A 17,180-nucleotide genomic window follows, 5' to 3' on the forward strand; every position below is an offset into this window, starting at 1 on the left:
CTTCCCAGGTTGATGTCAATGGCACTCCTCTGGCTGTTCCCTATCAACCACAGCTGGCTGATATGTTGTAAGAATGTTGGTAGAAAAAAAAAAAAATCTAATATTTTTTTATTTCAAATTAAAAAAAAAATGAATGCATTCCTCAGACATTTGTTCATGCAACATTTGATGATAAACAACGCACACTTGTTGTCATTGTGTTCAGTATATCCAATAATCCAGAAGTGGCAAACGGAACAATCAATTGTGGTATTTTAAGAGCCTTACCTTTAGGGGAAAGAGGACAGGTTGAGGTAAGAGCTCATGGGGTAACTAAAATTAACAGTTCCTCCTGTTGGGGAGCATCCATATGTTAAGAAATCTTTAAATTAAACTGGAATGTGTTGATGATAAACTGACAAACTCTGTTATCATTTGCTCTACATGTTTGTGCTGCTAACTTTATTATGCCATGTAATTTTTCCTTCTCTAGTTGTATCAGAATTTCTAATAGTACTTCGTCCTTTACTCTCTACAATATAAACATTGATTACAAACAATCTTGGCCATTGGCTGAAACATCTGTTGCTCTCAGTTCTTAGGAGGGCAGTATGTAATAGTGAAAGCCATGAGGTTATAGTGAATGAACACTGTGCAACTGTGCATGCAATGCATCACATTTTTAACAGTGTCAACAAGTTCTGCCTCCCAGCTTATCATTTACAGTAGTTTGGTCACTGGCCCAAAATTTCAAACTATGAGATCTTTCTTACCCTGCTCTTCATTGTTATATTCCACCATAACTTATTGATCTGCAGATTTATCACGTTAGTTATCACAAAATAGCCTGTTTGATTGTGTACCATTGCCACATGTTGGACTTGGTTTCCAGCTCCCCACAAATACTGCATGTTCTTGACATTTTAGCAAGATAGAACAACTGGTGAATGTTTGTTCTGTCAATGAGTGCTGTAGAACAGCAGTAAAAATGTTCATAAAAGAGTTTTTATACTTGCAGTTTTACATTGGAGGCCTGGAAAACTCTTTGACTGAATGCAGAATGATGTGCCTTGTTTCCTGTTTGGAATTTGCAATGGAACAAAAACTGGGTGTTTAGAGTGAACAGTGTTGACAAGTGCCACCTACAGAAACCTGATTAACAGAGAATCCAAAATCAAAAAGCCCAAGCAAAAAGTAATCACAGAAGCAGTCATGCTGTTTGACTGACAAGTGATCTGTGGAAACTGCGGAAAAGAAATGAGGTTGCAGCAACAAAGTTTGAGGACAAACTGAATAAAAGAGAACTGGAATGATTACTTAGCAGAAATATTGAAGGCAACTAGAAGAGGGCAAATGTACTTGGAAGACTCATCTTACCTTCCCGCTAGCAAAAGCGTATTTCTACCTCGAACCCTAAATCTGAAAGCAAATGTCTGCTGAGTTGAAAGCCACAGCAGACTGATTTTCTGTGAGAGCATCAACACAAAGCCAGCTTACACGTACACTGCTGGTGCTTCACACACACACATACAGAGATGTGACATTAAAGGCCTATTGGCCTATTGTATCCAGTATGATTGTACACACCATGCATTGCTGTGAGATTAGTTCACTTTACTTGCGCAAGATTAACCTTCAGTAACAGCAGTGAAGCTTTAATCTGTCTTTATTGTAGTATCTAAGAGCTTGGACAAATGAATCAAATCACAGTAAATGGTTTTGTTGTCTCTTTAAACAATGCGATCTGATGTAGTTAATGTGTGACTCTACGACCTCATTCGATTTAGAAAAAGCTTGTTTTCTTTAGGGTAGCAGATTGAGGCTCACACTCTAAAATGAATTACCAACTGCCAATATTTAACCATTAATGTGACCAGAAGTTTAAAACTCATCATTAAAGTACCCCAGATCATAGCACTTTTTACAAAGGACAAGCTGGACTTTAGCAGGGTTATACCTTTGCATGGTTGGAATGAAAGGTCATAAATCACACTATCACATTTATTTATTTTAGTTTTCATATATTTATATATTTTTTGTGTGTTAGGCTGTTCATTTTATGCTCACATCTTGTATTTGTTTGGCAATTCAAATAGGTACCATCTTCTGGTTTAATTCCACTGGTTGGCAAAATAATTGACCAGTCAGAGCTCTGAGTATGGGATTATTCCCAATGTGCTGAGTCAGCTACAGTCGTGCCGCTTACGTGATGTATATTTTCTGCAACAATACACGTATTTCATTGAGCGATTTCACCTAAATAAACGTTTCTTTACACAGCTATTAGGGTTGCAGAATATCTTTATTTAAATATGAACTACTAGAACTAGAATCAATAGAATCAACGACCTTTATCACAGGCCTACATATGATAATATAATAATTATTCATTAATAATTACCTAATTACCTTTTTTAAAAATCCAAAGAAGGACAGTTCTGAATTTTGCGAAACTACGATAGTAAATAGTTCTAAGGGAGGATGGCATTATTTTCTGATCCCGTTTGAGTTGTGTCATGCATAACACATATGATGTGTCCCTTTTGTGATCTCTGATCACACAGTGAGGAGAATTATTGAAAGGGGTGAACATCGAAATTACTCTGATAGTGTTGAGAGCTGTAGATGTGTAAAAAAAAAAAGGAGCTTTGTTTACCTCTGGTAGCGCCAGTTCGGTGACCATTACATCATATCTGCGACTGCCGGATGTATAGGCTTTCCATTTATGACTTTATTCTATGATGCCCGCACGTAATATTACCACATTTCATGTCGGTATCACGTGATGCAGTGTCAATAATCCGTGCGTATGTCACGTATTTCTGTGAGATCAGGTTGGCTGAATGAATTCGAAAAAATGGCAAATCGCTCTGACATCAGTATAACCAGTCCTTGGCTAACCTGTGCCAAAGTGGTTACAGTTGTTTCTTTGACTAAAGCCTGCAGCTTGTTTGGCCATGACCCATCACACATCTTTTTTGCTTGTTAATGTTCTCCAGTGCCTGCCAGTGGGAGCCTTCACGGCATTCTCTTGATATTGGGAACATGATGGTTAAAATGGATCATAAATTCAAGTGTCTTATGGATGTTCTTGACTAATAAACAAAAGGTTGACTGACAGGGCTTATAGTGCCTTATGATCACCTATTCACACCTCAGCTGTAGTGAGGATCCCTAGTATGCTGTAACTTTTAATTCTTACGTTATCATTAAATATGCTGAAGGCATAATACAGGGCAGTTAGTGTAAACAGAGCACTGAACTAGAGAAATAATGCCTCTGTTTTTTTTTATTGTTTCACAGCTGTTCCATCTAAACCACAAACACAGCCTAAGCGTCCTGTGTCCCCGCTCCTTCCTGTGCTGCTCACACAGACATACCTGCACCTCTTTATGACATGCAGAGAGAGCAGAGGACAGAGAGCGTGGAGAAATAGAGACAGCTGTAACCCCTACAAACATCCCGCTACAGCAAAATACAAAGAAAACGACGAAAGACATACAGAGGACATAGTCTCTGCAGATTCATTTAGGGGCTCATCAGTGAGCATTGAGAGAAATTCCTCTGTATGAGTCTATATATTGTTTTTTTTTAAATTGTAAATATTATACCTCTAAGTAAACTGAAACACATATTGGTGCATCTATACTAATGCATGTTTGATCATACCATTTAAATGCCAGCAGTAAGTGACGTGTAATGCATTTTCATGCCTTTAATAGAATTCATGTTGCTTCACCACAAGCCAAAACAGACAACCTATATAATTATAATTTATGATACTGCATGGACTATACTATATATAGCAAACTATGAGTCCTTACTGCAGTTGATAGTTGAGATGAGTATAGGTAGTCACAATGTATTATAAGCCCCATCAGTCAACCTAGTTTTAATTTTTGGTAGGATTTCTACTGTGTTTGCTGAAGATTTCTTCATCAAATAAACAACAGCGCAGAAGTAGGGGCGGCAGCTCCCTTAAAAAGTGTGCACCAGTATGTACACATCAGTGGTATAGCTCAGAGGAGATGAGGCATGCAGAGACATTTAAGATTCTGAGCATAAAGCTGACATTGCAACCATGTTCATTTCCTTCTTACTATGTCCTTTCAAACACATGCAGGTTATAGTATAGTATAATAGTGTGGCATAAGATGCTTGTGCTTGAGGGCACTAATATATATAATATATATACTAATAATATTTTTTAAGAAAATCCAACAATGCCACCCTGGGAATTTTTACCCAGGGAAAATACACTTCCCCTGACCAGTACCAATGGTGATACAAAAAGGAATTCAACAAATATTTACAAACATGTTGCCACAGCACACAAGAAGGAGATACCACCACCCAAGGCACCACTGTTGACTCTTAGCTCCAAGGGAGACAAAATGATAAACAAATGTTATGAAGGATAGAAAACCAACAAAACAAAGAAACACTCTGCAACGAAATATAATAAAGGTAGGTAATTAAACAACAGAATAACCAGAAGCAGAATCTGAATCAGAGGAGGAGGAAATGAATACAAAACAATAAAATAAGAGAAAGGTAATTAGTCCATTTTATAATCCAAACCAAAATAAACAAGCATCAGGGGATGTGGTGGCCTGCTGTCCCACTGCAACTCTGTCTATTAACCAGGGAGAAGAGTGTGTCCAAGTCCACTTATGACGCTCCCAACAGCAGAACACAAGTGGGCACAATGTGACAATTACAGAAGTTGGGTGTACTGCAAAGTGAGGCGTGCATTCAGCAGGAACAAAAATTTGATAAATGAATACTTGCATTTATAAGGTGCCTACACCTTATGATTGGCAAGTGACCACCAACTATCTATGAGAAGGAAAACAAAAAGGCCTGTTTGGGCCAGGCAGGAACACATCCTCCACATGCCACAATAGGTCCTAAAAGCTTCTAAAGCTTCTCTTTTTACTGAAAAACATTACCTTTCCACACTTGTGTTGCCAAGATCATCTACCTAAGATGACCAATATAGAATCATGGTCATGTTCCATTTATATGTAGGTCAGCAGGTTTAGACACGACTATTCAGTCTTTAGTCTCACCAGTTTTCTTGTTTTTGTTGCTGTGGTCAGAGAGAACTCTCCACCATGTTAGAGGTATACAACATGGCTCGATGTTGTGCCATTTTTAACAAAAGGCCAATCAATCAATCTTTAGTAAAAGGCAAAATATGCAGATGCTGGTGAATGCTTTTGTTCCACTGTTGACAATAGCTGTCACAGGGCTTCCTCCCAGGATGCCAGGATTGGCCGTGAAGTCTGTGTTTATTTGCTGCTCCTCTTAAATATCATAATCAGGGTGACTGCATGGGACTCTGAGTTTTATGTAAATAGCTTATAAGCCGATTACAAGTGAGGCAGTTCTGCTGTAAACATTATTTATTTTATGGACTTCCAATTTTCACAACCAGATGAGATAAAGGGAAAATAATATTATGGCCATTATCATTGCATTGCATTATTGTTGTATTATGAGGATATTTCTCATGTCACACAAGGTAAGTAGTTTTTCTCCCAGGGACACGGCAAGTTTGTCTTCCATGTATGGGAGGCAGAGATGAGATAAATAGTTGTTTTGTGTGACAGTCCTGTCAGTTTTAGTGACTATATTTCAGTTTTTCTGCATTCTCTCTTGGATAAGCTGTTTTTAAAATATTTTATCATCTCAAAGGGCTGCAGAACTACTTTTATACCTTATCCTTTACTCTATCTCCACTTTTCTCTAACTCGTTTTTCTTCCTTGGTCTTGACCAGCAGTGTTGACCTTCGTATATCTTATATACCTGCAAATGACACAAAGACAGTTCATGATTGGCAAAACATTTTGAAGAACAATTATGAAGAATTCATCTTCAAAATGTTCTGGCCAAGAAAGTGCATACAGGCATGCTAGTTCAAAAGGTCAGCAAGGATAGCCTTTTAGGTACTTACTTTTCACTGCTTTAAGACCTGTTATTGTTTTGACAGTTATGAACTGTCGTTTAAGAAGTACCACTTGTAGGCATGTAAGATATATGAAGGTCAACACAACTGGTGTTGAACCCCAGCTGTCTGAACAATAAGAGCAAAAGTCAATGCAAAAACCCTTTTTTTCTTTGGCACTCATTTTGCATGATATCAGACTGATATGGCTTTGATAATTTTTGCCTTTTCCTTCGAAGATTTCTGAACGTCGATGTTGGGAGGAGCGGCAGGTTGCACAAGGTAGTGATAGAGGACTCGGGGCTCCATTTCCATCAGCTTGACAGAGGTCACTGTTGTAGTTAATTTCTTTTATATCTCATGGAAGTTGGGGCCATTTCCCATGGATGGTCAGATTTGCTGCTTACCAAGAGAACTAGAAGATATGCTCTTTGACATGGTAAACATACTTCTGGTCTTTATTATGATGAATAAAAAATAATCCAAATTAATTAATAATTAATAACACAAATTTAATATCAGAGAAGAATTTGGAACAACGTGGAGTCCAAAAACAATGTGGGTAGTACTATCAAGGGAGCCTGGAACATCTACAAAGTTCCACCCAAAGCCTCCAAATATAAAGCACACCAATTGCGAAGGACTCTGAGTCTTCTCAGGTTGAGTAACCATGGCAAAGCACAAACTGTGTATTCTTTTACACCCATACATCTCTACCTCACTAATGTAACAGGTATTATGGATGCAAAATCTCAGATACAGTTGGTGCACTGCAGAATCTGTCCCATTCACTGATTTCCTTTTAGCTTCACAGAAATACAGAAGGCCCATGGGTGTTCTGTAGAATTATGATCATGTTTTCAGAGGTTTTCTGTCAGATCTGCTTCTGTTGGAAAGTGCTTGGCCTGTTGCAATAATGCTGTGTCTTCAAGATCATTGTTAGTAGGTGCTGGAGTTTTCCAAGGTCGCACTTTGTCACCTTTTATATATGTGGTTTTAATGGAGGTGGAGTCAAAGAATGGAGCACCTACTTTCTTGACCCCAGGCTTGAATCTCTGATTATTGCGGATAATGTGGTTCTGCTGACTTTGTCAGATTGTGACCTCCGCTGTGCATCAACTTCAGTTGGCAGCCAAGTGTGAAACAGTTGGGATGAGGCCTAGCACCTCCAGGACTGGGGCCAGTATATTCATTCCAAAAAAGAGATGAATTGTTCCTTACAGGGTGGAATGGAGCCACTGTCCCTGCTGATGGATTTTAGGTATTTCAGGCCTCTGTTCACAAAACAGAAAAATGAAGATTGATGCAGGGAATGTAGTTTTACTTTTGTCTTGGTTTGTGAGCTGTAGAATTCCACCTTTATCTATGGTCATAAACTTTGGGTTCCGATTGAGAGGATAAGATCACAGGCCTGAGCAGCCAGATTCTGTTTTATTGTCCTGATGAGCTTCAATAGCAGTTTAGCTCATTCTTGTTGAAAGGACCCAGTTGAAGAGATTTGGACACCTGATCAGGATCTGTGCCCAGGTGCCTCCTTCTCCTTCTGCCTCCTTCCTCCTTAACTGGGTAGAAAAACCTTGGGGCAGACCCTGAACATGTTGGAGATATATCTGCTGGTGTGGGAAGGCCCCACGATATCCCAGGACAACGTGACTGGGGAAAAGGATCTCTGTTTAATCTTCTCTCACTGCAAGCTGGACCTGAAAATTGAGTCAAAGATACATGGATTTGTTTGCTTTGTAGTAAATTATTATTAATTGATGTATGGTCACCACTGACTTCAGCAACAGTTTAACTCCTAAAAGTTTCTTATCTAATACTAAATATAACCTGTTGAACTTGGCTACCTATAGACTAATTATATGCCTTATGTAACGAGACAGCAAAATCATAAATGCATGATTTTTGCATTTTTCAGAAATGTAGCAGATTTAAATGAATTTAACTGTAAAAAAAAAAAAAGCTGAATTTGATTGCAAAAGAAAATAGGAATTAATGCATCTTTACATCCGATAGTGTTATGAGGATATTAGGAGTTGCTGAAATAAACAGTTGGTGGCACTAATTCTTCAGTCTGGTGCCTTTAAACCATAACAGAAGAAAGCAGTGCAACAAAGTAATTAAAGGAGTGTCAATCAAACACCCAACAGTGGAAAACAATGGAGAAAACTATAGAGATGGAATTATGTTTTGATATGGAAATATGGAATTTATGATTGTATTACTTTGAGGAAGGTTAAAGTCTCCTCATCGCTCCTTAAAGTTCTGTTTTTCTACTTAAGTCACATACTTCATGTACTGTATGTCATGGCTTATGACTTCCCTGTTCGCTATACCTTTGCACTTAGTCATACTTGATTCTTGATTTTTTTTTTCTTGAGTTTAAAAACTTTTTTCGAAAAAAAAGAGTCATTTTTTTTGGAATATCTGGTAATTCCACATTTTTTTATGTGCAAATTGAAAATGTGCATCTAAACAGGTAGATACCACGCACACAGAGACATGCTGTCATAGTGATAATGTAAGCACCGCTGAGGAAATCACCACTTGAGAGGATTTTCCACACTGATGAGAGTAAAACTTCCTTTTAAGACATTAACATCATGATTTAAGATACTGACTAAAGCTTTTGGAAGCCTGATTTTTAAAATAGCAGTAGGGATATCAGTCTTGAAAAACCCAGACCGATTATATCCCAACTCAAACATGACCCATTCCCTTCAAACTGGACATTAAAAGTGAATAAAAAGTGCCTTCAGGGACACACTATCTTCTCCCTGAGGGCTTGCAGCACCCATAGGCCCTGAAGTGCTGGCACTAAAGACACATTCTCTGGCAGATTAAGTCACTGGTGATAAGAGCATCCTTTCTATATCCTCCTCTGTCTCTCCCTCTGCGAGTCTCTCTGTCCTGCCTCTCAGCCTGCCCTGCAAACTGGAAAATTCTGGTTTAAAAATACTGCAACACTTCCTTTGTTATACTAAGCCCTTTTTTGTTCCCCCTCTACCTTATTTATTTTCTTGTTCTCCCCAAATAACAGCAGTGCTGGAATGAATGTGCTGGAGAAATAAAATAAAAAAGAGTACATGGAAGAGAGAGGGAGGGAGGGAATACAGTATATTGAGAGAGGGAGTGACTCGGCTCTGTCAGGGCGAGCAGAGAGAAGGAGAGGATGGCAGAGAAAGTTTATAAGGCGTAGTTTAGGAGGAAACGCGTGAGAGAAGCTGGGGAATCTGTGGTGGCCAGCTGCAAGAGGGGAGATAGCGGAGAAAGGCTTTTAATTCTCAATCCCCACAGAGCCTTTGAAAATTACCAATCTTCTTATCACAGACGCAGGGCTGCTTATGCAAATTGTTGTGGAGTGGAACGTTTAAACGGAAAATTACTCGACAGCATTTTTTTCCTCCCTCTTCCCTCTCCCCGCTCTCCCTCTCTTCCTCTCTCTTCCACACAGAAAGCCTGTTTTGAGTCTCAGATAAGAAGATGAATTGCTCTCTCCCTGCTTTGAAGCGCGTCAGGATTTAAAGACTCCAGCCTCGGCTCTGGTCTAACGCCGCTGCTCTTGCTGCCTTTGTAGCAGAAAACAGGCTGGAAAAAAACGGGAGAAAAAGCATTTCAAAACAACATAGACTCTGTGCTTCAACGCTTCGTCACCGCCTGAGGAGACTAGGAAATATAAATATTCCTTAACCCCCCTCTTCACTCTATTTGCTTTAATATTTTTGTTTAACACAGTCAACATTTTTTTCTTTCTTTTTTTTTTTTTTTTTTTTGGAGACATGGAAAATAATTGACATGGATGAATGAAACTGGTGCTGTATGGAATAAGTGTTTGAAGCAGTTGAAATCCAAATTACACTGCAGGCAATATTCAAAATGGGACAGAAATTAGTGCAGAAAACCATTCAACATCTATAAGCACTTAAAATGAAAATAACAAGCGCAAGTGACAATGAAATATTGTGCTTTTATAAGATTCTGAGTGTTGTGTTCCGTCATTAAGCAGATTTTAATGCATGCTCCATTCAACAAGGCAGACTGGTTGTTTGATTATCTATATTAACACATTAACACAAACAACAAATGGACAAAAAAAGAAATTATCAAGTATTAAATAATTACATATGAGGCTAGTAGAGTTTTTTAAATTAAAAAAAAAGGAAAAACATTTTTATTAAGCATTAATTATATAATTGATAAATTATATCAGCATCCAGAGCATGTAGATAATAAATAAAATAACTTAATATACAAGTGAACAAATGTACAATAAGAATTAATGTATTCCCCCTGCGACCCTGGCAGATAAGCAATATAGAAAACTCCATTTCTCTGGTAACACCTGAAGTTTTAGTTTTGAGTTTTTGATTGTAACTGGAACAATCCACTACACTCAAGGAAATATGACAAACTTAGATAACTTAAATACAACTTGGCAAAGGAAGAAAGCTAATGCCATGATTGCAAGTCCATAACACTGCATATGGTTGAGAAACAGAAAATCTAATTGATAGCATGCTTAACAACAAGACTATCTAGCTATCCAGCCAAGTCATTGTCCCCGACATCCATGTGCAGTCGACCACGGCCTGAAGTAGAGAGCTGACTGGGGAATGGGATGTGAGATGGTTGCTTATATGATAGCCTACAACGTAAGTTCAGAGAGGCAGTGTAGGCTGCCTGCAGCTTGTGTGCTACTGTCGCCAACGTATGGTGAGAATGGGACACTGAAGGACGACACCCAGTATTGACATTCATCTATTTTATTTCTAATGGTGAGGCATCTACAACAACACAGTTTTACAGGAAGTACTTAAAAGTTGTCCATTTCATTTCATTTCCATTTTCATTTCTTTCCATAATTGTCCAGGTAAAGCAATATTGCAATTGCCAGTTAACAGTTTTCAGTCCTTTTTTGCAAAGCTAGCATTTTAAAGCTAACAATGTTTTTGTGTATATTTTCACATCTGTGGTGTTTTGTCACCTAACAAAAGATTCTCTTTGAAAAGGTGGTCAATGAATTAGCATCACCATTTTATCTTAATTTTACTTTTTTGAGTTTTTCTAAGTCAACCAATGACACAACCACAAACACACTGATCAACCAATACACTGCATAGGCTGAGTAAATAAATTCAGGGCAAGAAAAATATTTATTTGGGGGATTTATATTGTATGTTGCCTCCCTTCTCTTCCTCCTTTCAGTCATTTAAAGGCTATCATATAGACAAAAATAATGTGCAGCAGAGCCGATACAGCGATGACCGCATGCTTTGATGGAGGAATGTGCAGGCCACCAACTGAATATTTTTGATAGTCAGCCCATTCATTTCATTTTATCTGTTTTTGTCCGGGCTACAACTGCCTGTTTTTGTTCGTGCAATTTATGTGTGATGTAGGGTTGCACTGACTTAGTTCAAAAACCACAAAACAAGGCAGTGTGAGTGCTGTGGCTATATGATTATTAAAGTGGAACTTGACATTTAGAGGGCTGCTAATGCACTGTAGCACTAGCTTTCATGGATGCAAAAATGAGGGCCCAGAGCTGAATATTTTAGCTCTCATGAACTAATGAATGACTGGTTAAATCACTGCTGTCTCCACCAGAAGAGAGAAAACATACAAATCTTAGCATTTAATAGCAAACCAGTTGTGCAAAGATAAAACACGGCAATGATTTTCTTTTTGGAGACTTTATGCATTCAGTGTCCAAAAGAAACATGCTGGAACTCCACTTATCAGCTGAATGCTTTCTCCCCACAGAGGCAGCTGAGGAAGAGGAAGTGCTACCTCCTGGTGGCCGGAGCCATCATCCTCACCATCCTCATCATCATCATTGCTGTTTCAGCAAGAAAATAAAGTAGCTGCTGTGGTAAGATCCATCATCCACAAATACACTGCAACCTGTTCCTGACATTGTCAGTTCCATATTGTTTTAAATAATGTTAGGATCTGAGTCAATATTCCCCTTTATTAAAGTGATCTCACCACATATAATAGGGTAGTGACATTTTTCCAGTGTGCCCTTAATTTTAAGACTGCATTCTAACCACACACACACACACACACACACACCATCTGAAAGTTTGGACCCCAGTTTTCCCATTTGATAGCAGAGACACAGTTTAAAATTTTTAAAATCTAATTAATATCATTTGGTTGAAGACAGTTGGCCAAGATGGACTGAGTCTGGTCTAGTCTGGGTCAGCAAACTGCCATTATTTCCATGATCAATTAATCACTTATTTTTCTTATTACTCAACCCATTGTTTGGTCTTTAAAATGCGATATTGTCAGATGTTGTTTTCTTTTCTAAAATCCCAAAAATAATCACCTTATGGTGATACAAAAGAGATAAAAGCAGAAAATTCTCACAGCTGCTGGAAACAGAGAATATTTACTTCACAATTCATGGACGTTGCCAAACAATTTGTTGGCAACAGACTTTTAATAATTGTTTCATTTCCACTGTGGCACTGTAGTAGCTGCTCAGTGTTCATATTGTGTGATATTTAAGAATGGATGTGACTTTTGACATTCCATTTGTGAGCAAAAAAAATGAAAAAGAAAGAAAAACGTAAGGGTATTTGTGCCGTGTATCAGGTTTTGGTCCCTCAACACATGATAAACTTTGCTCTCACTAGATTTCAGTGGTTTCCTGGCAACTCTCAATAAATGCCCAATGTGTTGTCTCTGTGTTGTATTTAGTCTTTCAGTGTGCAGCCAACGCTAAAAATCTGGGCATGTTTTGGGAAACAGTCATTATGTGTGGGCTGTTCCATCTTTGCAGGTTTCTGTAATCTTAGATTCTTCAATCAATTTATTATACAGTGCTGGAGTTTCTAATAATACAGTCCAAAATGTATGACTGTACAAAATACTTGCTAAATGTAGTGCAAGGCAGGAGAAGCTGAAAAAAAAAAACCCTAAAAATACAAAAGCCCACAGATAATCAGGCCATAACACAGCAACTTCCATTCACGAGCATTAGTAATACAGGTCTTCTGAGATTAGGGGTGGATGACTGCTTCTTCCAATATTGATTCTGTTCCCCGTTGATACCAAAATACCAAAGACAAGCTGATCACAGCTAACTACTCTGTTATGGAACTCTAGATATTTTATCAGTCTTTGTTTGTTTTGTTTTTTTTTATTGCTCTTTGCTTTAATTTAAAAAAATAAATTATGGTCACTTGGTCACTTTCAGCTGTGGCTGACCATCACTCCTACTGGTAAAGATGACAAACGACACCTGTGGTTATCTGAAGATGATCACTGTCAATGTCATAAGTGCAAACAGCAAACTTTTGGCTCTTATTAAAGTGTTCCTAGCAAGCTGATGTCTCGCCAAAGATCAGAGGATTAGATAGGCAGAGGAGCAATATCACTCTGCAACCCTGAGTGGACTGGGTGCTTCTGTAGTTCACTAATACAGAAATTCTTCTACAGAGTATTCATCTATTCAGTTCAGTTCAATTCAGTTTATTTATATTGCGCCAATTCACAACAAAAGTTATCTCTAGCTAATGGCAGCTTGTAAATGTTCCATTTATAATTATTGAGGACTATGTTAACTTGCCAAGTCTGAGGGCAAACAAGATGTTACCTTACTTCTATAATGCTTCTTGTAACTACACTGAAAAAGACACGATGCTTTCTGAGGCACTATATCAACAGTCATAAAACGGGATAGATGCGAACTGATGATACTGTGTGGATTTTTATAGCATACTATGATTCTTTACTACAGTTTATAATAGATGTGTGTAGGTGAGTATAGGTAGTTATAATGTATTAAAAGCCCCATCAGGGAATATCCACAGCCATGCTGTGCACTGGAAGTTGCTGTTGTTATAGGTATTTATAATTAGAACAAGTACGGAAGATGAGCTGAGACATGGGTAACCTCTGGCCTGAACTTGGTGATCAGATAGATTATTTGATTTCATTTTGAGTAAAGTTCCCAAATATTCTTGAAAGTTTAAAAATGTGGCTATATGACATGAAGGCCTATCTCACTTAAGTTTCATATTACTCATGGCTGGAAAAGCTCTCTTGACAAATAGTTGATGTTCGATACAAGATGTCTCTGCTTGCATAAAGTATTGATTGTCACCTATTTTTCTCTGGAGGGGAAGAAAATGGAAATCCTGTGGAACAAAGCATTCTATTCATAAAACAGCAAGGTGAATCGATTCTCCCATGGTGACTGGTCCATGTCGAGGCTCAGGGGTTGGTGGTCCACACTCAAGTGGCTAGACAGGCTAGACACTATCAGTTACCACTGCGAGATAGTCTCGGTGCTATAAAAAGAAACAGGCCACTGTGAAGTCCATCATCTCTTCTACTGTTTACACGTTACACAATTATGTTAAATAAAGTTAAATAAACTCTCACTTAATGTTACTTTCATGCATTTTATTAAATGTTTGCACAGGAAATGTGTTGGGAGAAGCCTCTTAAACAGACTAAGGGTACTGAACTATGAAATCGTGTTTTAATGAAATGTAAGAGTTGGCAAAATAAAGGGAAAACATAATTCTTGAATCCTCACAAATGGACGGTACAAATCAAACTGAGGTCCTAGAATCTGGAATTCCCAAACATTCTGAAAACTTTACCCCAGAGTTTTATACTTTTTATGTTCATTGCCAACATAATTTTAAACATACAATATTGTCAGTCTATCACTTGATACTGGAATATTTGTATAATACTGTATAATATTATATATACATAATACTGGTATAATACCCTGATTTTTTGCTCCCTGGAAATGTTTCAGCAGTAGGGCATCCTTTCTTCAGTAACCACATTGGTTATATATTTCAGAGTTCTTCTTCATGTTATTTGATTTCTTCTCTTTTACAAGCACAAATAAATGTTTTTCATTTAGAGGGTAACAGATGCTTTGTGGTTGCAAGTGAATATGACAACCTTTTGTCGTGTCTAACCTTCTCCAGTGTATTAGATACAATAGCCTGGTCAGTGGTTCTATGCTTCTGAGTATGAAGCTGTAGTCACCCCTCTAGTGTTATTTCTGGAGGCTCCTCTCTAGTGTATAAAGAGCAAGAAAAGTCAGGAAGTAGTCAGTGTAGTTGGATGGGTCAAACACAGCACTTCCCTCTAAGAGACCAGGATTTGAGTTTGTTGTGTGACTAAATGTCAAAGTGAACTTGTTTTTCACTTTAATGTAAGTTACGTTTTTAAGTCAGGTAAGCACTGTGAGCGCAACCAAGTAGTTTTCATGCCAATATTTGTATTTATTTAATTATCAACCAATATTTTTACATTTAATATTTGTTGATAGCACTCTCAAGAAAACACTCTTCAGGAAAAAAATGCTTTGGTGGATACAGCACTATAACTAAGATTATAAAGCATTGTCATTGTCATTCTAAATTTTTTTTTAAAGCAGATTTACTAATATAGACTATAGCTGATCTTACATATCTGGACACAGTAAGTTTCATGGACAATATATAACTGGGTTAGCAAGTCAATTATCTTTGATCTCAAAGAGGATTTTTTTGTTTGTTTGTTGTCTTTTGACTGCGCTTTAAAATATCCATAACCCATAACCGAGGCAGAAAATCTGCTTACTGACCAGTTCATAGCTCGATACACAATTTTCAGCGTCCATATCACTGTCAGATTATTATTATGGTGCTTTGAAACACGTTTGACCAGTGTGCTTCAAAAGGTGCAGATAAAAACAGTCAAAGAAAATCAAAGAGAATGAAAGCAAAGAGCAAATATACAACATGTGAGGCAGTACAAGATTTACAAAGGATCACTCACAGACAAAACCTTGGAGAAAAGGAATGCATTTAAAACTTTGTTCACAAAATGTATCAAAACTGGAAATGTATTGAAATTTAATGAAAGGTACCAAACAAGAGTAGACAACCAGTGAAGGACATTTAAGTATATATAAAGGTCGTGTCAAGTTACAGATTCAAAGTAAATGGCAGGATTTTAAACCTGACTCAAGCCTTGACTGGGAGATAAGTAAAAGGATGGATATAACATGCCAGTGACTGTTCATGTCCATATATGTCTGATTAAAGTGTTGATGAATAAAAAGAACGAACATCTTCACATTCTTGTAAAGCATTTTACCTTAACAGACTTTAAAACAAAATATATGAGTAACACATGGCCAAGTTCATTTAGTTCTAAAGCACCTTATTATCAGCAAAACTGAAAGGACTTGGCAGAAGAAATCGAATCAAAACAGGATGTGAAAAACGCAGGGAGGCAACCAAGTAAGTAAACACAGAATACTGTAGCATGGTGGGTAGAGGGGCATTACAGGTTTTTTTCACATGCTTAGGGGAGCAAAAAATTGATACACTTGAATATTGCAATGCCATGCTTCTTGATCCTTAAAAACACTTTTAAAAACATATAACTTAAATTAATGGCTTACATGCAAAGACTGGGGACTGTGCCTCATTTTGCTATCTTCAGCTGACTTGACAGTTTGATTCTTCTAGTCCAACGTAACAACAGATACAGGATGTAGTAAGCACATATTTCAGGTGTAAACACATAGAACACAGGTCTGTGAAACAACATATCACCTCACTTACAGTATTGTGATACAGTATATCACTATATCACTATTTATTTAATCGTAACTCCTGTCTTGTGATGTGTATCATATTGCCAGATTCTCACCTCTAAGCTAACCTGGCGGATGTTACCTACCACTACCAACCTTAAATCTCATAAAGTGAACAGTCAGCTTTAGGTGAACTCTGTGCACTCCCTCTGTGTTGCTTAAAGAAACTGTTACAGTCTACCTGAGGACCGGTGTAGATGCAGTTAAAGTCTGTGAAACATATAAAACTAATGTTTATTGCTATAAGAGATTTGATCAGTCAAGCTGTCCATCAGTCTGTGGTTCAGTAAATGACACCTGCATTTACAAAGTGCAGTTAAGTGACAGCAGATTTAAGTGGCACAATATTACAGTGACTGAGTGGACACCACAGGAGAGCTGGCTTTACTTGCACCTATATAGCAAAGGATATTTTTATAGCAATGTTTCAAATGACAATGTGAAAACAATACCATGAAAGGTGTTGCTACATAGACTCTGCAGCTCCCCTGGGCTTTACAGAGCTTTACAGTGAGTTTCAGCTCATTGTTTGGCTGTTTATCTGCAACTTTACTGTTTTGTTTTGCTCTCCCTGCTCTCATAGTGTCATGTACAGCAGCAGCTGGTTTCAGAGAAAAAGCTCT

At 37.8% G+C, this 17,180-nt stretch overlaps 1 protein-coding gene across 1 annotated transcript in view; it reads left to right on the top strand.

The window, feature by feature from the left end:
* tsnare1 (T-SNARE Domain Containing 1) overlaps positions 1 to 17,180 on the top strand; it is a 132,798-nt gene that overhangs the window by 99,519 nt on the left and 16,099 nt on the right. The window contains exon 11 of the mRNA XM_046399447.1: positions 11,694 to 11,802. Coding sequence (XP_046255403.1) covers positions 11,694 to 11,789 — 96 coding nt within the window. The 3' untranslated portion in view covers positions 11,790 to 11,802. The remainder of the gene's footprint in view (positions 1 to 11,693; positions 11,803 to 17,180) is intronic.

Source organism: Scatophagus argus, chromosome 9 (assembly GCF_020382885.2).
Source record: "Scatophagus argus isolate fScaArg1 chromosome 9, fScaArg1.pri, whole genome shotgun sequence".
Taxonomy (NCBI): Eukaryota; Metazoa; Chordata; class Actinopteri; family Scatophagidae; genus Scatophagus; species Scatophagus argus.